Source organism: Zeugodacus cucurbitae, chromosome 3 (genome assembly GCF_028554725.1).
Source record: "Zeugodacus cucurbitae isolate PBARC_wt_2022May chromosome 3, idZeuCucr1.2, whole genome shotgun sequence".
In the NCBI taxonomy this organism is placed as follows: domain Eukaryota; kingdom Metazoa; phylum Arthropoda; class Insecta; order Diptera; family Tephritidae; genus Zeugodacus; species Zeugodacus cucurbitae.
In genome coordinates this window covers 63,235,748-63,258,169 of record NC_071668.1, presented here as the reverse complement: position 1 = coordinate 63,258,169, position 22,422 = coordinate 63,235,748, and the positions used below count along the sequence as shown (strand labels likewise).

General features: G+C 37.7%; 2 protein-coding genes across 3 annotated transcripts in view; one reads left to right on the top strand and one right to left on the bottom strand.

Annotated features, from left to right (window-relative positions):
- Positions 1–22,422, top strand: part of LOC105208477 (discoidin domain-containing receptor 2) — a 384,778-nt gene that overhangs the window by 58,729 nt on the left and 303,627 nt on the right. For both annotated transcript variants that reach the window (XM_011178347.3, XM_011178346.3), the window contains exon 3: positions 3,666–3,708. The gene's annotated coding sequence lies outside the window, so the exon portion shown is untranslated. The remainder of the gene's footprint in view (positions 1–3,665; positions 3,709–22,422) is intronic.
- Positions 853–2,168, bottom strand: LOC128920221 (uncharacterized). The gene is made up of 2 exons (XM_054227070.1): positions 1,962–2,168; positions 853–1,895 (listed from the first exon to the last, which is right to left on the bottom strand). Exons 1-2 carry the CDS (start codon positions 2,053–2,055, stop codon positions 910–912), a joined length of 1,080 nt encoding a protein of 359 aa, XP_054083045.1. The 5' UTR covers positions 2,056–2,168; the 3' UTR covers positions 853–909.

Below are 22,422 nucleotides of genomic sequence, written 5' to 3'. Positions count from 1 at the left end.
TTGAGTCCTATTTTCGATGAGTCGTTGGAGCATTTCGACTGGTAACTGACGAATCATACATTTGATGTTTTACTCAAAGCCCTGAATCGAAACGGGATTGCCCGCATAGACTTTAGACTTTACCTATCCCCACATGATCTTGGCGGCCAATCGACAGACCCAAAAGGTGAAAGTATCTGCTCACCGAAGTGTTCTCTCAATAAATCCATTGACTGATGCGATGTATGGGAAATGGCTCCGGTTTTTTAAAACCAGAAGTCGCTGAGATGAGCTTTTAGGCATCAAATAGTCGGTTAACATGGTGCGATAACGGTCGCCATTCTGGTATCCGGTATCTTTTTTGAACAAATATGGACCGATAGTTCCACTAGTCAACAAACTGTGCTGTGGTCTATTCGGTCAAATATTATCCATAAAATAGGTGATGGTGTTGCGGATAGTTCGCTCAGTAGGCCGATTATAATGACCAATAAGTTGTGCGAAGTGCGCGAAACACATTGTTTACAGAACGAGTTAGAGATCTGTCAAAAATGGGCTATTGAAAAAAATATCTCTTCTTGGATAACGATATTAACCACCAGTATCAAGCTACTAATAACACTAATTGCATCTCCGCTTTTAATTTAATACTTCCATGGCTTTCTAAATCTGGCAAGTTTCAAGGACAGGCTATAATCAATACATATATACAAATATCTCGTATTTGTCTACGCCCTTTCATTCCAAAGTACCTCTTTAAATACTTTGAGTTGACTAAGCTCACTAAGTGTCAAAGTTTGTTGTAAAGTCTAGGTTTACTAGCTTTAAGTCTAGGTAATTCGTTCAACATTTAGATAATTTGTGTACCACATTTATTCATCAACTTGAAATCGAATTGGATCTTTTTACTTCTTCATACTTTCAAAAACCTCACTTTTTATTAACATTATAGTTTCTAAAATAAAAGGCAGCCACCTGTTCCTGCATGCGGCGCTTCAACTGTTCGCGTTTCAGTAACTCCAACAAAGGATTCGAATTGTCCGGTTGCCGCGACTGCTCCAACAGCGCCTGTGCCAAAATGCGTTCGTCATTTGTAAGCGTATGTGGCAAGCTATTGAGAATGGCTTCGGTTTCAGCAGACGAGCCATCGCTGGTTGATTGCAGATGATGCATATTTTCCAAGCGCAAATCTTTAACGTAATCCGGCGCATTCTCTTCAGCCTCTACGACCTCCATTACTTCATCAGCTGAGGCAACACTACGTGGAAAGGTGAAATTAGAAGCGGTGTAATAATGATAGCTCGGATAATTTGTCGGATTGATGATGATGAACGAAGGCGAGTTGGCGGCAGCGGCATAACGTTGCGCCTGTTGATAAACTAACTGATTGGGCGCTTGACTGGCGTATGCGAAGAGGTTAGGGAATGTCTGATAGGCTGGTTGCTTATGCTCCAAGGCGACGTTGCCATGTAGAGAACTTTGTTTTTGTTCCTGTAAACTTGGATAAGCGGCATAAAACGCCGGCACTTTCGTTTGCTCGGCTGTGGGGCTGCCTAACGGATAGTTCGTCACATAGTTCGGTTTGGGTTGTTCGGCAAGCGCTTGCAGGCCAGTCAACGCTTCGAAAGCTGCTTGTGTGAATGTAGGTTGATTTTTCAACGTATATGGTATATAGATCGGCTTCACATCGACGAGTTTATCTTTGTGCTGCGTAATGGGGCGTGGCTGTTGTGTGCCTACAATTTGTGGCAGCAATGCGAACTCAACATTCAGCGGTTGTATTGGATAGTGCGTTTGTCTTTCGCCTTGTAGCGTTAGTTTCTCCTTCTGTGAGAGGTAGGGATACTGCGCTTGAAGTCCAGCGATCGGGTTGGAGGGCTTCGTCTGGCGTGTAAGATCCAAAATGGCTTTGAGCGCTGTAAATTGCGAAAAATGTTAGCAAAAATGGATTTATTTGAAATATATAGAAAACAAAATACTACCATTTTCATCAATAAAACGTGACTCCTTCATCTCTTCAGCCTCAAGCCCATTGTATAGGGCGCATAGCGTCAGCAGCGTCAGCACAAACTTCATCGCGTTTTACTTGGCGTCTATTGAGCTGCCAGTGTTTTAAGCCTAGGTTTTTATATTAAAATGTCTATATTAAATTCGCTAAAACAGTTACTTTCTAGCTGTGCTTTAAATATAACAAACTATTCAAAAGAAAGTTTGTTCAACTAAATTGGAAAGTTCGCTAAATTTAGCAGCACTTTTTTACACATAAATAAAGTTATCTTCAAATAGTTGTTGTAAAGATGTTTATAATATATCTGTATACACATTATTGTAGTTTTGTGATGCTGCTGAGGGCAATAAATCTCACAGCAGAATATTATCTGTGGCTATATAAAAAAAAATTGCACTTTATTACCGGCGATAAAAGCTTCAGTTTCGATTCATATCTCTGCTATTGCTAGTTATTTTCGTTGCTGTTTTCCTCTTTTTTTGCTTTTTTATTGTTTCTCTTTACTTGGTGGTCGCTATATTTTAATTACAGCTAATGAAGGCTTTGTGGATAGTTAAAGTTCTCTAGCACTCACGTCAAATAACTCTATTTTGTATTCACACTCACTTATATAAGAACAGAGGTATGTATGTATAATGGGTTGTTTGAAAATTGAATGTAGAGCTCACTAAAAGTTAAGTTATAACATAAAGATATGTTTAACTAAGTTTGGGAAACAAGGCTTTTTCAGTTATTCGAGTTTAAAGGTTCATTATTAGATAAAATATATCACACCTTTACCAGAATATGTGCTCTTTATTTCTATTAGTAAAGCAATTCCGTTAGTCTCTTGCATATTTGAGATCCCTATGAACGAACTAGAGAGAATCAACTCTTTCCCAGAAGTTTCAAACTTACTTCGACGACCACAACACGACAGCTGATACCAACAGTTCTCCGAAAAAGACGTGATTGAGTTACCTATGAGAGAAGGGGATTGAATTCAGCCTTTGATAGTGAGGTCATTAATTAAGTAAAGAATACCAGACTATGGATATGAATATTGATACTCTCAATCATCTTTCTTATCGTTCCTACATCTTAAAATTATTTACATCTGTACCACCCTGTACACAATAAACCTTCTTCTTTTTTCGCATTGGCTCTTCTTTAATTTCCGCGCATTTTTCTTACTCTACTTTTACGCACTCATTTTAACGATCGCTGTTTTTTATTACAGCCATAATTTCGATCTTCTGCTGTTACTTGATCGCGCGCTCACTTACGAACACCACACAGTGTACTTGATATGAAGAGATCGTAAACGATTTGTGTGAGACATTAAAAAATTTGCAGTTTATTACAGTGCTGTTTATTATTCATTACTTTTTTTTGTTGAAACTAGTTGAAACCAGATTTGTTTATTAGCAGCAGCTGATTAGCGTTCTGACACAGTTACATACGTTGTCGAGATATTTTTAAATTATCTCATGAGGTTGTTAGCATTTAAACGCAGTTAATTAAAATGTTAAGTCAAGACGTTTGGTATTAACAGTTTATTACTACTTTAATGTGTTAAGATGAAATTATAGAAGTATAATATTTACACAAATTGCTAATTATAATAATTTAAGCGAATTGTGTTTAACAACTAAAAAATTACAAATTGAAATAATAGTAATTCTTTTTATTTTTGCAGTTAATTAAACAACTAATTGCATCATTAGCGATTTATGTGTTAGGTAAGTAAAAGTATGAGATATAACATATGTCAATAATGACCGATATTATTATAACTAAAATATAATTACCATTACCAAATTTCTACCAATAATTACTATTAGAGCCACCACAGTTGTCATTACAAATACCATTACCATAATAATTAAAATCAATATTTCAAATAGCATTACTATGACTTTACCATTACAAATATATTGCAATAAATATTATTAGTAGCACGAAAATTATCAATAAAAATACCATTACCCTTACAATTACCAAATCTTTTATAATAATTTTTGTCAGCACCAAGACAATTACCATTACTACCTTAATTACCAATACCAATACCACGACAATTAAGATTACAATTACCAAATCTTTAAAAATAATTATTAACAGTACCACGTCAATTACCATTACTACCATGATTACCAATACGAATACCACGACAATTACCATTACTATCATGGCTACCGTACCAATAGCACAGATTACCAAAATTTAAGTATTTTCACCTTCACTGTGCGAAAAATATGTACGAATATGTGTGCGTTCGTGCGCTCCATAAATATTTGGAAATCAATTGCTCTCCCTTGTGTCAGATTATTTGTTTTAAAAGCTCATATTTAATTCATATAAAAGCACTTTAAACGTAGCACATTAGGTCTTGTCCTTGTGCATCACTTTCGCAACACACACATGGAACGCTACGCACATGCTTAAAAGCGAAGAATCCTTTTACTCCGCACGCATTTACGCAATCACGCTTGTTTAAGCAATTTTTGATTAATGGCATTGCGAATAAAGTGACACTTTGAAAATTGGAAAAGAAATCAAGCAGGAAAATCAAGAAAATAAGCGAATAGCGTAACGCCAAAAGTGTCTTTAGGCAAGACGCCGGCAAGAAAAAGTGTATAGATATGTATGTAAGCAGCTAGGTATACAGAATAAGAAATCAAATACAAATAATAATAACAACAAATATCTATTATTGGCAAAAGTAGAAAAAGCAAAAGTGTGTAAATGCGGTCGAAACAAAAATCAAATGGCATACTGAATCCGGCAATACAACTGACAAGTGGACATCCCGGCGCAAAACAAAAAATCGAAATAACAATGACAAAAGCATAACATTAAAGACGGCCGAAGTGCGAAAGCATAGAGTGAAAGTAAGGAGAAGCGACAAGCATGAAAAAGTGCAAAAAAAGGAATGCAAGATCTGTCGAAAGTGGTGGAAAAAGTGCTAAAATTTGTTAAAAAGCGTAACACAAGCGCTTACGCCTAAAAGCAGACTAAAAAGCACAAAGAAAACATTTTACACTTACGGTATAGCAACAATGGCAAGCCATTTAGAAAAAGGCGCACGAAACAACTTAGCTATTTTGTCTCCCGCACCAAAACTCGTTTAAAGGAAAATTGCGCAAAAACGCCGAAAAGTAAACGAAAATGTAAACGGACGGCAGACGAATTGAACCGGAAATCCTTATTGATCTACGATGCTTGAGCAAATAACGTCGAACAGCAAAAAGAATTAAGCTGCCCAGCGTTTTGGGGCAATACTACCCCAGTTGCTGACTGCCTGCCTGCCTGTAAAAAGTAGTGAAGAGCGCTGCCCTATAATAGTTGGGGGTGTTAGTTCCACTTACTGCTTCAGTGAATTGGTCAGCTCAACACTTTATCCAGCGCCAGACAGTTGAGCGTTTGTATCTGCGCATTAGCCGTTACAACTACTTGCTAGGTGGCTCTACTTTTTCCACCCTTTTATCCACTTGACCTGGTTGGGCGTCGCCAAAAAAAATGGCAGAAAAACACCAAAAATATTGGCTTAAGTGGAAAATTTCAACTGACAATATGGGCTTGTAGAGGACATAAGATTTAAAGGGTTTTAAAAAAATGGAGCAAAAATTGACTGGTAATATAGAGGAAGAGTAGAGGAAATCGGCTTTAGGTAAATGAAAATAGTCCCGGACATACATAACACTAACAAGCACAAGTTATCTCATCAAACTTAATTTTTTGATAGAACTTTCCATCGCAATAATTTGTTCCAGGGATCTACCAAAAAAAGGAAAATCTAGTATCACACTCGACACTAGTTCAAAGAGATCAACTATCTTACTAATTCTAGGTCTTCGCGATATACGATACTTGTGGAGTGTTACAAGTTCATCAACATTTCTTCTAGACCCATCAAGCTATATATTTGTTCGAGGAGATCATCTATCTAAGTAGTTTTAGGTCTTCGCGATAGACGATACTTGTGAACTGGCTGCTCACTCCAATGCTATGGAATTATTGATCCGAAAAAAATAATACTTTTCCATAATTTTATATTACACCGAGTTTTAGTCTTCTATATGTATTATAATAAGTTACCTCTTTGCTGCAATTCATGACAAATGTGACGACATGTCCGTTGAACACGTGGCTACCTTTAATCCATTTATTATTTCTTACTCACCTTGTGACAACAATGGTTCTAATCGTCCAGCCCGAACAACTGCTTGTAATAAATAAATTTGCCTCAACGACCTTTTGGCATTGTCCTCTTGTCATTTTGACTATTTGATTGTTGTCTTGTTATACCCAGTGAGTGAACAGCGCTGGTATCACGCAAAATTATATCAAAGTCATTCTTAAATCGCAATTGGGTCTAGTTTTAGTCGGGATAGGTTATATTTGAAAAAAAAAACATTGGGTGTTTTAAGCACGACGACCTAGTGTTCTGTAATTAAATCAAGGATTATTTGTGTTGTTTTTCTGAATCTCCAGACCTTGCGAAAGCTTCGAAATTTATTATTACAGACCTGAAGAGTATGACAATTATTAGACTACTAGCATATATGTATCATAACCTCCGCTGGTTTAGAGTGAGGTTATGCCTTAAATTGGAGGAGATCCTTCCGTATTTTAAAATATGGCTGAAAGTTTCTGGATTCTTGAATTTTTAGACCTTATCAGCGTTTATATTTTTGATATTACGGGCTATAACAAATATGAGATCTGAAGAATATTTCATAATCCCCATTACTTTTAGGTTATGCTACGCTCCAAATTAAGACATATTTCAGTAGGAAAATGATGAAGAAAGTAAAAACGTTTGTTGGGTACAACAATCCTCTTTCTTGCGTCTATTTTATGCATTCACTTCCGTCACTTGTTTGCGCATCTAATTTTATTGCCTGTATGAATTTTATTTGTTCCTCTTACAATGGCCGACCATACTGCAAATTGCGTCTTGTCACTGACAATCGATAAATATTTGCACAGCTCACCCGCTCCCAACAGGGTCCGCTCGCTCAACCAACCTGCATGGTCCACTCCAAGTCCAAGTGTGCGCTACGGAGGATAAGTGGGTTGAATGCCAAAGCAGCTGCTACGCCCTGTAACTGAAAGTGTGACCGAAAAAAGCTTTCAGAACACAAAGATGTGGCATTGCAGCCGGGCCGGGTTCAACTTGCCTTAGTTTTGTATGTGTATTTTTTGTTGTTTTTGTTGTTTATTTGTAACATTGAAATTTCGAAATGTTTGATAATAGAATTTTACATTTCCTTCTGTTTTCAAATTGTCTTTCTACTGTGCAGCTGTGCGCAGTGGAGGCAGAAGGCAAAACGTAACTGACAGTTTGTTTCGGCATTTGCACTATTTACACACATTTCTCCTTATTCTTCTTCTTCTATATTTTCTTAGGAGTGTGTGTTGGTAAGCTTCTATGATATTTGTATTGGTCGAAAATAGATTTTAAATCTGTTAAATCCAATGACATGACAGTTTCTTTCTCCTCCGTTACGTTTGCCTTCGAATTTTTGTTGGCTGTACTTCAATCCTCTTCAAGACACACACACACACTCGCACACAATTTTGCTCTGTTTGCGGCTAAGGTAATATTGATTGTCGGTAATTTTGTGGACATCTACGTGATTTGTATGCCAATGATTTCTCTGCCAATCTTTTATTACTTTTGAATGGATATTTCTTCTTACATAATACCATACTAAGTTGCTTTACAACATTTGCTCATATGTTTAGTGTGCTTTCAATTTATCATACGAGTATATACATATATCTCGGATTAGATGATTTATTGAATTGCTTAAGGGTTTAAAATTTTCGAAAATGTTCTAGTTTGTTGTTGTGACAAATCCTGTTAATATATGTATGTATGGTGCACTGAAAGAAAAAAAATGCCATTGATGTCGGCAGGACCTTTTCTAGAACTTACCGATCCAGACAGGTCTGGGTAACCGAAATAACAGCCCTTGGTCGGATTGGAAAATCCGTGTCAATCCCGGTGTATCGAAGAACCGGCTGTTGTGGGGATTGATTTTCTTGCGCAAATTCGTTCTGGATACTATAGCAGACTAAACTCCTACCTATCCAGACTAGACCTTGACATACTCAACATATGTGCCGCATGCAAAGAGTCCCCGCATGACACTAACCACCTCTTTGCATGCCCCCTTAATCCTACACATCCAACTCCTCTTTCCCTTTGGTCTGACCCTATCGAAACAGCTCGTTTCCTGGACCTCCCGTTAGATGACTTCGATGACAACTAGGCTAGACTTGTCGTTTCAGGCAGGCCTGAGTAACCGCTACAACAACAACAGCAGGCCCTTTTCCTTGCTTTTCCAATACTTTAACGTCCATCTAGACAACGGCTAAAGGATTTACTAACGTAGGTGATTGATAACTAGGTTAGTTTAGATTTTGTGGCTGAACCCCCATATGGAAACCATAACACTGGTCGACAAAAAGTAACTTTTTCTCTGACTCAAAGATCAGACAATGATATTCTTATAGGATTTTCATCGCTGAACACGAATATGACCTCCAAAAGTGCCGAGATTTTGAGCAAAATGGACTCAAAATCTCAAAAAACCCTGTTTTTGGCCTTTTTTGATCACGTCTAGAGAATTATGCTGACGTGCTAGAAGTCTCTAATTAGGCTTAAATTGAAGCTTAAACTGTCAACTGTAAGAATCAAATCGAAAAAGTTCTGAATCAGTCAAAAATTTTCATATAGCACAACTTTTTCATGTGCGTCATGTTCATGACGTACCTGAACTTGCAAGCTCATAAGCATTACAATTTCCACTTCAATTGACCAGTCTAATTGATTCGATCGTCTGATTACCTTAAATGCGTGTAAGTATTACGATCGAATTCTACTCTTAACCTCTTTCAGCCGAATCAGAGAATCTACTTCGATTTCAAAGTGCTAGAATGCCGTGAGTTGTTTAACACCTGTAGAATTATAGAATTACAATTTGTAAGGAATTTCCTATCCCTATTAGGAAGATTCCAACTTAATATACATGTCAGTGGTTGATACTCAGTTAAGTAGTTATGGTAGTGTGTAAAAATGGACCTAATTTGTGGAAGGTCTGGTACCAATTTTGCAAGAAAATCTTTAGCTATTCCAAAGAAGAAGTCTTAAATTTCTTAACGGACCTCTAATGAAGTTATCTTCATAGAACAGGATACATCTATCACTAGTATTTTAAGACCATAAAGGATGAAAGTGTTTGGCGAAGTCACTGAAATATTTGTATGTTGGACAGTAATCATCAAAGCATTAAAACTCTTTAATGATACTTTTGCTTTTAAATTGTGGGTGGTGTTTATAGGCTTCTTAATAAAAGAATTCGCAGAAAAATTGTAGCTAACAAGCACAGTAGTGCGACATGTGGCATGTGCAACAACATGCGGCATGAATGTCAACACCTAGAGACTACAAAGGCAGCATTAATGCTGTCAACTACAAGACCGCCACAACACTCCTTACATTGAGTTAAGGAGAAGAATAACAACTTTACAATTACTTACATATTGTATTGATATATATACATAACTGAGTACATAAATGCATTTGTAAACATGCAACCAATGCTCCATGCAGGCGCCGCTTGTTGCACACAGTACATAACAAGCTGGCAACATTTCCTGCAAATGTTCAACACACCATCAACAACAGCAACTTGCCTGCCAGCAACGCCTTTCACTTGCCACACCGAGCAAAAATTAAGACATAAAATTTTAGCAAAACGAAATATCTACAATAAACACTTAAAAGTGAACGAAAAAAATTGTGAAAAGCAAACGAAAGAAATATCAAACGAAGCATGCCACAAACGAAAAAATTGTCGGCTGTATTTGCCACACATGCAACATGCCGCACATTCGTAAATGTGTAATAAAATAGTTGCCATTTTAATGGGATGTTAGAAAATAAACGAAGCATAACTATAAACTTGCAGGCGAGTTGAAAAGCATATACACGAACAGAGAGACAGACAGACAGGAAAATAGGCTGACAAAGTGATGATTACTGACAACATTCCAGTCGATGGAGGAGGCGGTGTGGCAAATGTGGGCTGTGCGAAATGTCATTGCTTTGTGAAAATGTTTAAATTTAAATTTTTATGCGTTCATAAATTATGACTTTAGCGCTTTCCTGTTATGCCGCAGAAGTTGCTGTGCGTAATTTGAGAACATCATGTGGTCGATAGAATCGCTTTTGTGGTTTGGAACAGAGCTTAAAGTTATGAAGCTTCAGCGGAGAAATTCTAGCACGTTCGGTTTAAGAGATCTATGATCGAAATAACGTGGATTCAGTTCTTCAGACATAACTGCGAGGAGTTCGCTGTGCATACTTCATAAAGTAACCAAAGTCCGTGACAAACAAAATACTGTGCATATCTGAGGAACCGATATCAAAACCATAACTCTAATGAAAGCTTTTACGGTTGTTTTAAGAAGTAGTACGAATTAAGGACATGAGAAAAAAACTTAAAAAATTCCGTTCCTAAATACCCAGGTTGCCTCAGCTCGATCCACGATGTCCGGTTCTACTTGCACACAAGGGAAATGACTGCTGGGTCAAGTCAACAAGTATACTTAATCTCTATTTGTACATATTCATCTGATCTCATCTCCTTATAGCTTAATGCAATGAGGGAGGAGAAACACAATTCACTTGAATACGAAACCCTTAGCACATTTCCTCGCAGATGATGAACAATAAGAGCCATGACTCATTAAGCGAGCTTTTAGTGAATTTTCATGGACCTCTTTACGTCAGTATCATAAGAAAGCTATCTTCGATACAAAACGTAAATCTTAGTTGAGATCTTCTGTTGTTGTTGGAGTGCCTTCCAAAGAGTTTCACCATCCAAGTATTTTCATACACTTTTCTCAATTATACGAAATGTTCTTGAACGAGCTTTTGATGAGCTTTCATGTATATAAATCCTTCATTATTGTACTCTAACTCAGAATGGATAATAGCGTTGTTCATGATGTTTCTTAAATAATTTATTATAAAGACTTTCAGATCGTTGAGGGCTTTAGACCTATCTGGAATCGAATTTATTATAAATCGTTATCCTTTCGAGGCCGACTTATAATATAATATTTACGATCCTTTTTATTTTTAAAATTTCTGAAAACAATATTCCCATAAGGAGTTTCAAATCTGTTCATAATTTTAATATAAGCCCAAAGCCACAAATCAACCGATTTTAGAACGGAAGATTTTTATTGAGTTCATGAAGTCATAGTTATATTCGTAAAAGTATATTATCTCTCGGGCGGCTCAACTTGAAACCAACAAGTAAAATGAAAAGCCCTCTTCACCACCCGTTCTTTGTAGGGAACATCCTTACCGATGCCAGAGGACAAAAAAAAATGTCAGAGAATATCCAACGGGCATTTTAACGCACGGCGGCTGGGTTTGCCATTCGAGACAGCCTCACTAACCTAACTTTACTATATAATCATAACTCTAACTTCTTATCAACGCAATTATTACTCATCTTCAGCTCAAGTGTAATAGTCATCCCTTAAGTCGGCAATTTGTAGCAAAAGCGCTATATATAATTTCTATGACATTCTAAGGTACATGGATACATAAATACGTACGAATTTGCCATGTTGGCTAACATAAATTTTGCAATATCAAGAATTAAGACGCCACGACATTTTCGCTGACTACGGCGGTAGATTGGTGACTTTTAATAAATTACCAGCAATCCCGACGCAACGGTTATGATTATTACCACTTTAATAATGATTTTCATAACATTGAGAAAGAGTGGAAAGTGGAGCAAAAATAAAAAAAAAAGAAAGTAGAAGAAATAAAATGAAAGATATGGAAAAAAATATAAATAGACTAAAAATAGTACCGTAAAAAAGTATTGCCACCGACCTAGCTTGCGGCAATTTTCACAAACATTTTTCAACATTTTCATTATAAAAATTACCACAAATGTCGTGCTACAACAACAACAATAAGAAATGAAACAACATTATTTATTGCAACAAAATGCGACACCATTAAACACACACAAATCAATTACGCTCGAAGTGGGCAGGCTAGCAGACTAGCAAACAGCAAACAACAAACAACTCAAGCAATAGAGCAACAACGTAAAAAATAGCAGATGAAAAGTAAAAATGGCAGCAGCGATGTTAAGAAAAATTGTTGCAGCAAACGTGGCAAGAATGAGCGAAACTAAAGTTAGCTAGCGCAAATGACGGCGGTCGCACATGTTGCGGTAAGCTGGAAGAAGGCGGAAGTAACACAGCCGCAAGGAGTATGACGATATGGGATTGGAAGAGATTGTAGGAGAGTGGGGTGTACACTAGAAAACCGGTGAGTGGAGCGCTTTGAGACTAAAGTATGTGGCAAGCACGTTCTACCGCTAGTTTGTAGCAAAGTGGGTGAAAGTGGAAGTCTACAGCGCTGGATAACCCATGCTAGGTAAGGTATAAGGCGAGAAAAATCGTTCAAAGTCATGAAACACACCCACAACAACGGCAATAAGCGCTTGGAAAATAAGAAGAAAAAACGAAGAAAAATTGCAAGAAAAAGAAAGCGAAAAAGAAGAAATTGAAAATTGCACACAACACCAGCGACAAAAGTGTGATCCAGCCAAATTGTAGAGGAATCATGAGCATACGAGTCAACACAAATTCGTGCAACAAATTTCGATAAGCAGACGCAAGTCGCCGACGGAAACATGAACAAATAAATGTAACACACAAACAATTGGAGAAATGTGCCGTGCACAGCGTGCGTTGGCATGTTCGCCTCCCGAGAGTGTCAAGTGTCAACGCCAAAAATGATTACGAAGGCGTGCCGGCAGCATACGACAACGACGACGCCTCATGTACAGCCTCAGGCGCAACCCGGCTGACAGGCTTTGAATGGCAAGCAGGCAGGCAGCAGTCAAATAACGTCTAGATGGCGCTATGGTCACAGAGTCAGTGACAGTGAGCCGAGACGTTGTCAACATATATGGGTGATGGCGATGATGAAGACGCGACGCGCCTAGAATAGCAAAATAACCGACACAAGAACACACATATATAAGAAACAACAACTACACACATACTCTGAAGCAACAACACACACACACACACACTCAGAGCCACAAGCACATGCATACATTAAGCGACACTTTTATGGGCAATTTGTGCACTGCGTCTATATTTTTTTTCTCGGCTTTTTCTACATTTTGTGGGTGTACACGAGTGGGCGGCTCGCCCCAGAGAGCTCATTAAATGTACCGAGTGTCGTCGTCATGAACGGCAATAACGTTAGGTAACCCAGCAAATTTGAAGCACATTGAGGAAGTCACAAAAAATGAGTAGAGTAAAGCAAAATTGAAAGTACAAAAAAACAAGAACAAGAACAACAGCAAATTGCAGCATTCAACGCAAAACGGAAGCTTAAACGCATATCGCTTGGCGTTTAGTATGGAAAATTTTGCGCTGACAATGCTGCTGGTGCACAAAATAAAAATGTCATTCAGTCGACGCGTGCAAACTTTGGCATTGAATAGACCTATGATTTGCTATTTTCTCCAGCACCTCCTCCGCTTCTCACCACCACATTTACGCCTAGCGCGCACATACTACATTCACACACACACACATACACATGTACAGCACTGCCAGTTGATTGCCCGCTTAGGTACTCGTAAGCGCCTAAGTGTATGCTGCAATAGCAGTGCTTGAAAATTTATTAGCTACTTAGCCTCGTACAAAATGGCGTGCGAGGTGTGAAGATTAGATGAATGGCCGCACATAAAGTTTGCCTGTGTGTGTGTATGTGTGCTGGTTGCCGTAGGCTCAACGTACTATAAGTGGTGTGTGAACGCATAGCGTCAAGCAGTGAAAAATTGGTTGTTAAAAGTTGTTGGCATTGTTGGTGGCCTGACATAAAAGTGTGCTCAAAAATCTCTAAAAAAATCTTTAAAAAAGTAGGCGAAGGTAAATATTGTGGAAGGTCATGCGAGGGGTTGTATAGAGCGCAACGTGAACTAGTGATTTTTACAAGTATCTAAGTCTATATGTATAGAAATTTGAGAGTATATTAAGGTGCACTTGAGCTGGAAGTAAAATTTGGCAGAAATAGTATGTAGTCAATATTTTTAACTGAATAAATACTTAGTCTTAATAGTTGTTTTGTCAAGATTCAATTTCGATTAATCTCAAGAATTTAAAACTATAACCTTGCTGCAAAGACAATTTGGTGATAAAACCCCCCCAAAACTCAGCGAAAAATATATGTTTGTTGATATGGGTTTGGAATGAGGTTATTCAATTATATATTGAGGTTATAAGCAATTATAATAAGTTACAAGATTTTTGTTGTTATTCATATAATTCGAACTTTCTCTAAATTTGTACAGCAGTATCGCTGAAGCTCAGTGATTAATTGAGGATTACACGTGATCTCACATTCCATGTTATATTTTTCTTGGTTTTTGAAAGACTTGTTCTAGTATTTCATCAACTGGCAGATCATTATCCCTATGAATATTCAAAGCTTCGAGAGCATTCCGAAAATGCTTGCCTGAAGTTCGCTGTTTCCACATTTTTACCTCCACAAGAAAAGTTTGTTCTGAACAGTTGATCACCCTTTCATAAAAAGAAAACATTTCTCGAAAAAAAACATTCTCTTGGAAAAAATACACAAAAAAAAAAAACAAAACGTGTCCTATAATAACTGAATTTTTGCGAGGGAACTGCTATATTAAAAATACGTTGAGTAATAAAACTTTTCGTAAACCAGCCCCCCCCCCCCCATTTTTTTGGATCCGCCACTGCCCAACTGTCATTCTGGACTCAATTAAGCTCTACACCTTTTGACAAGTGGATATCTAATATAAGGGGTTGTCTTGTTGTTATAGAGATATATCTAGTATATACTTTATTCATTCCTGCACGCTTTAATGTCCTCTCATTTTCCAAATTCTAAAAAAATTTCAGAAATTTCAAAAATAGTTCTATAATAATTCTACATTAGTTCTTCAAAAGTTCAGTAATATTGAAACCGTCTAAATTGAAATATGAAAATACATAAAACGTATATAAGACTACGTATATGTGAACTACTTGTAAAGGGTGATTTTTTAAGAGCTTGATAACTTTTTTTAAAGAAAAAACGCATAAAAATCTCATCGGTTCTTTATTTGAAACGTTAGATTGGTTCATGACATTTACTTTTTGAAGATAATTTCATTTAAACGTTGACCGCGGCTGCGTCTTAGGTGGTCCATTCGGAAAGTCCAATTTTGGGCAACTTTTTCGAGCATTTCGGCCGGAATAGCCCGAATTTCTTCGGAAATGTTGTCTTCCAAAGCTGGAATAGTTGCTGGCTTATTTCTGTAGACTTTAGACTTGACGTAGCCCCACAAAAAATAGTCTAAAGGCGTTAAATCGCATGATCTTGGTGGCCAACTTACGGGTCCATTTCTTGAGATGAATTGTTCTCCGAAGTTTTCCCTCAAAATGGCCATAGAATCGCGAGCTGTGTGGCATGTAGCGCCATCTTGTTGAAACCACATGTCAACCAAGTTCAGTTCTTCCATTTTTGGCAACAAAAAGTTTGTTAGCATCGAACGATAGCGATCGCCATTCACCGTAACGTTGCGTCCAACAGCATCTTTGAAAAAATACGGTCCAATGATTCCACCAGCGTACAAACCACACCAAACAGTGCATTTTTCGGGATGCATGGGCAGTTCTTGAACGGCTTCTGGTTGCTCTTCACCCCAAATGCGGCAATTTTGCTTATTTACGTAGCCATTCAACCAGAAATGAGCCTCATCGCTGAACAAAATTTGAAAACGAAACACATTTCGAACCGAACACTGATTTTGGTAATAAAATTCAATGATTTGCAAGCGTTGCTCGTTAGTAAGTCTATTCATGATGAAATGTCAAAGCATACTGAGCATCTTTCTCTTTGACACCATGTCTGAAATCCCACGTGATCTGTCAAATACTAATGCATGAAAATCCTAACCTCAAAAAAATCACCCGTTATTATATATTGATATTGTCTGCTAAGAGTTTTTTTTATCCCTTCCAAGCTTACAGGCCTTATTTAGATTCATTCTTCTAATATTATTTTTCATCTCAGATTAAAAAACTCTTGTTAAAATCTAAATTAACCAAAGAGTATTTTATAATTTAAGAATATTGGATGTCATGTTAAGTTTAAGGGTTAAGTCCCTATTCCGTGATATTACTTGAAAGATTTAATAAAGTGTTTTGGAATGTCGAAGTTTTCTGATGACATGAATGCATTCTACCTACATATATACAAAACAAAAACTCGTGTATCGATAAAAGATTCTGAAAAAACAGTCTAAGGCAAATGATTTCGATCCTCTGGATAACTAAATTGAAACGATTTGAAATTCTTAGTATCTCAAAGTAAACAGTAAATAAGGTAGGGCTAAAATGATTATATCCCGCATATTGTCAAAACTAATAACTATATCGATACGTTTTTACTGAGCTTAGGTGGCTATGAGAGATTTCCCAGTTGCAATGCCGGGAATTTACGGATTCGGCTCAGTTACACCTATTTTCATCAAGGGACATGGCAAAGCATCTTAATTGTTAAAATGGGATTGTTATTTCATTACGGATTTCAATGCCCAGTTCCATGTGAGGATACCCTCTAGACGTGAATGGAGAATAGTAGCAAACGAAGAGGAGAGTACCATTTCAATATATACCGATGGATCTAATCCATTGGTGTTGGAACGTGGGTATACTCCAATAATCTTGACATATCTCTCTTTCTTCCGTCTACTGAACTGATCTAGCATCTTCCAAGCGGAAGTACTAGGTATAGAGAAAGCCTGTGATGCCATACCGAAGCAATACGAGAGAATAGAGAAAGCATCGCCAAAGATTAATCCGAGCCTTGCGCAACTTCGTTCTGGATATTGTAGCAGACTAAACTCCTACCAATCCAGAGTAGACGCTGACATACTCAACATATGTCCTGCATGCAAAGAGGTGGTTAGGGTCATGCGGATACATGACCCTTCACCCTACTCATCTAACACCCCTTTCTCTTTGGTCCGACACTATCGAAACAGCTCGTTTCCTGAGCCTCCCGTTAGATGACTTCGATGACAATTAGGCTAGCCTTGTCAGGCAGGCCTTGGTAACCGCTACAACAATAACAACATTAATTCGAGCGCAGTAAACAACTACAGAAGGACTTTAAACTCACTGTCAGAAAGCAGACAAGTTGGCAAAGATAGGAGCTTCTCAGGAAGAATCCGAAGCGGAGCCCGCCAGGCAATATCAAGCAAGATCTCAACACACATCAACAAAGCAACTTTTGCCTAAATATGACTGGACACGAGCCAAGGATCTATTAAATAGATAAAGAAAAAGCATATGTATATATACTTACAGCTACCGAAACGGGGCATTGGCCAATGCGCTAAAAATGGGTCTGCACTGTAACGATATTTGCCGTTCATGCAAATTGGAAGGGAATAAGGAAACGGTTTTCCATTTACTCTGCGATTGTAAAGCCTATCACAAACCAGACATAGAACTCTTGCGATCAATCATGACACCAAATCTCGAATGTAAAAAAAGTATTATGGAAGTAAGCAAGTAAAATAAGAAGTTTCATTGAAAGCATCAAATGGTTTGACGATGAAACGAGGAAGCAACATATAAAGATCTCATAATAGCGCATGAAAATGGCGCATCTAGCCTTAATTGAGCCGGTATGACTGCACTCCTACATACCTACGGAATTATTAGAAGAGCTCAATTTTTATTGGTATTATTCGCAGCTGACAGCTTTTAACTTCGTGCAAAGTCCAAAAATAGCGATTCAGCTCAGCCATGACTCCCATCTCAGCAACATTGTCTTCATCTTGAACAGAAAAAGATTGGGAGCAGACACTTTTGAATACTCGGGAGCAATAAATAGAATCCGATCTTTTCTCCGCCAGTTTTCGTCTCTTTCTTCAACACCTCTGTGGATCACAACTATAGTTGGACGAAGTTGATGAACGATCTAACGAGAGAGATCAAGTGGATTTTTAAAACCTAAGTTTATGTTAGAAGACAGCTGAAGTTTGAACGAACCCATTTTAATGTCGTCTGCTGCCACTATGATACATCCAAAACAGCGATAACCTCAAAATTTAAGCACCAACACTTAGTTCACCAGTTCGCCTGCGCGCCCAAAGTAATCTTCACACCACTACCAGCAGCAGCAAAAAAATAATGAAGGGTGATGGAAATCCTGCCACTACCAAACTTGCCAAATACCCATTTTTCACAGCACGAATTTCATTTCATTTTTCCGCCGCACATCTGTTGACGTTTGTCGGCCCATTTCGTGGGCTCGTCGCGTGGCTATTCATTGCGGACAGATAAAGTTGGCGAACAAAAAACTTGAAAAAAAAACATTGTTAAAAAACGAAGTAAATATGGCAAATGGTCACAGGACTTTTAATTCGCGCCAGCAATAACACTTAAAAATGCCAGCAACAAAAAGGTCGGGATGTGGAGAATGGTGTTAAAACCTCGGCAAAACATTTCCTCATACACAAATACATGTACATAGCAGATATGGTAGATAGTGAGCATATATGCAGGCGCATAGGCGATGGTGTTAGACTTTTATTACTGTCGTTCGCGTTGCCGCCATGCGATGTGATAGCCGTAATGGCTGATTGTTGCTGTTGTTGTGGCAACAATGATGATGAAGTGTTTAGATGGCCGCAATAATGGTCGGACGAGGCAACAAAATGGGAAACAATGCACCAAATGGCATTGACCAAAACACAAAAGCAAAAAAGGAATAAACGGTGATGGAAAAAATACTCAAAACTGCGAGGAACTTGAATCAAAACTGCCGATGGAGGTGGTTGTGTTGTTGTTGTTTTTGATTGGCGGTGGTATTGGTGTAAAATAGTTTTTCACTTATGCTTCGTTAATGTTTATTTTGCTATTGTTGTTTATAGTTGTTGTTGTTGTTATTTATACTATTGTTGTTATTGCTACCGCCGTTGACGCTCTTGTATACACTGCATGCATTTCCGCTATGAAATTTTCATATTTTTCCACAATTTTAACGCCAAGTTTTGTTGTTGTGAAAGTGGGAACTGAAAATGTGGGGTCTATGAAGCCGGTTTGGCATTGCGATATTTGGCGTGTCGTTGGCGGAAACTACAGCACGGCAAAAGTTTATCGCACTTCGCAGCACATAAGCGTGCACATAAATTCATCTTTCTGCTTTCACACACACACATAAATACTGTATATAGACAGACAGCGGTGTGCATTGTCAGCTGCCGAGCGAAAAGCGAAAAATATAAATAATCAAAAATGAAAGGCAAACCAACAAAATATTATGATTTCGGTGAGAGCATAAAAAACTCAAAAAAGAAAATCAGCCAAAAAGTAGACAAAAAACTGTAAAAAATACCTTCGCGAAAAAAAATGGCAGCACACACATACACATGCCACCAGTAAGCAGCAGCATACAATGCCGGCAACATTTCAAGGATGTCGTCTGCTGTAAATTTCAAGTCCATAAACGAAAATGTTTCGCCACTACAATAGTAGTCAGTTGCAAAAAAATGAAATGAAAATACCGACAAACAAACATTTTGTAAAATATGATGAAATAAAATCGCATGAAATATGTGCGAATGTGAATAGAAATTTCGCAAAGTGTAGTGACAAATGAAAAATGGTATGCGCATAGTGGCAAATGATGAAAGTCGCACAGCTGTATGCTTAAAATATGTGTGTTTTCGAGATAATGTGCCTAAAAGCGAGCAATATATTTCAATTTATACTAAAAGTTGATACTCTGGAGATTTGGAGCAGGAAATTTAAAGTTTTTATGGAGTTAAATTTATGTTACCGCTTGAGGGTGGCAAAAAGAGACATACATATATTGAATATGATTTCAGATAACATTACAACTACTAAGTGGTCTGAAATCAATAAATCCGCCTCAACAAATGAAGACAATCATTGTAGTATATACGTTATGCTAGGTTAAGTTAAAGGGCTGATCCCTGTGCAAAAGAAGATACCACTTGCATAGTTAGAGCAAGTCTTGTGAGATTACGAAAACACTTCAAAATTGATGTCCCAGACAATCAAGACGACAGAACGCTCTGAGCCTTTTACGAATTTGTACAGGCTAATTTTACTAATTAGTAACCGGTACAGTTCTACTGGTTCTTCAAATTTCGTCCTGCCAAGATGTTTTAGGCGCACTCTAGTGAAAGCTGAACAATGAAGGAGAAAGTGTCTCGATGTCTCTATCTCCCCTTTTTCCATGCAAATTTTGACATTTGCATTCGTCAGGAAATTTAGCCTCACGGCATATAACTCCATAGGGCAGTGTCCAGTAAGGACAGTAAGGAGGCGAGCTGACCTTGCTAAAGGAAATAGCTCACAGGATCTCCTCCTCTCCATCATAGGCCAGAATGATCTCGCAGGCCCACAGGTACTGAACGTTGTGGTTGTGTGTAGAGGCAGGATCATAGTGGATCACTAGCATATTCCCAATTTGATAAAATTGCAGTTTTGCTCATCGGCTTTACCGTTCCCAGAGATACCATTATGGCCTCAGACCATACGAGTCCCATATTAAAGTAGCTACAAACTATTGCACGAGCAGCTAAGCACTCCTTGACAAGCTTTGAGAGAGCAGTCAGCGAGCATATGGTCAGAATTGTGCTCTACTATCTGGGTGAATGCTCATCTCCTTGACAAATTTAGCACCTCTGAGTATTATAACAGATGTTGCCTTTATTTAAAAAACGCTGCAGTAATCTGGCAGAATAAAGCTGTACTAAAGGCCAAGCTCTTTTCCGAAGACTGCTCCTCCAACTTTCCCTATGGACTTACGTCCATCCGTGGAAATGGCCACCGCCCCTCTTCTCCACCGGCTACGTCCCGCCCACATCTCTTTCTTAAAAATGCGGACAAATATTTCTATACTTATGATCTGCTGCTTTTTATTTCAAGGCCTGGCCATCTATAATTATTTAACTTCCATATAAGCATTCACATTCTTAGGAGAGAAGTGTAGGAATTGTGTCCAATTTTGGGAGTCTATATGAAACGATCAGGGAGATCTCGTATAATATACATAACTTATATTTCTCGAAAAAAAAAAACAATTTGAGTTTTCTTAAAATTAATTGAGGCTTTGCTCTCAAAATAAAGAAGAAATATGATTTCCCTCCATTCGTCAGAGTTAATTGAAGGTAAAAATTATTCACACCATACTTGAAGTTTTTGCTGTGGTTTCCTTAAAAATGGATCGCAAGGTATATTACACATGGGCTTAGCCGCCTCCGTTATAGTTGATCTTTGCTTGTGTACGAGCTCAGACTGAAACCACCTACGTGTATTACCATTTTCTTTTCCAATTCTGAGACCTGAGATTTCCTCGGCTAACACCAACTGATACAGCGTAGATTATATCCCGAGGGGTATGCTTCAATGTTATGGTTTCATAAAACCGTCATGTACGTCTCTCAACTTGTTCCTTTCGTCACTATACATATTATTACTTGTTCTTCTTCATTAACCGAATCGCTAAATTCTCCAATATCTAAAAATCTGTAGTATAAGAGAGGTTTTTTATTTCGATTGTAGCGCTATGCCATCATATAGTAAAAGTTCTGTCTACTTTGCTGTAAGATGAAACGCTTTGGAAAAGTGAACGTCATTTCTGAGGGATCTTGTGGTGTTACAAAAAGTTATCGGTTAGAAAGAAACTACAATCACCATCATTCCTTGCTGACATATGATAATGGCTACAATGTCAACAAATGGGTGGCGGTTCTCTCGGGCCTCTTCCAATATAGATCAGTATGAACTCTTGTGCTCTCTGAATGATTGATGCAATAAGTTTTAAGGAGACATGGTTAAAGTCTTCAGTTAGTATTGTAAGCTATGAGAAAAAGAAGATATATTCCTAGAATAATATATATGATTTTATTCGAAGAAAAATTTTCTTTAAACACCTTACAATAAATGTCTCAACTGAAATTAAAGCATCGAGAAAAATTGCTGACTAATATTAAAGTCATTGCTTTATCTATATCATCATACCCATTTAGCCTTCGTCAAATGGCTACCCTTGTCTGAAGCTAATAATCCCAAAATCATATATACAAATAACGTAATGAAAGAAAATAATACGAATATGCTTGGTATGTACGATTCTCTGACAGACAGATATATGGGTATATATGCCTTACACTTTCTCTAATCCAGCAATTACACACTCGACTATAATTTCCATTAACAAATCCCACGCCGCATAATTACAGTGTCGCAAATCATTTTTTTGCACTAAAAATGTGTTTTTTTTTATTATTCGTTGGCGGCGAACACGCCAGGGCCATTTTAGA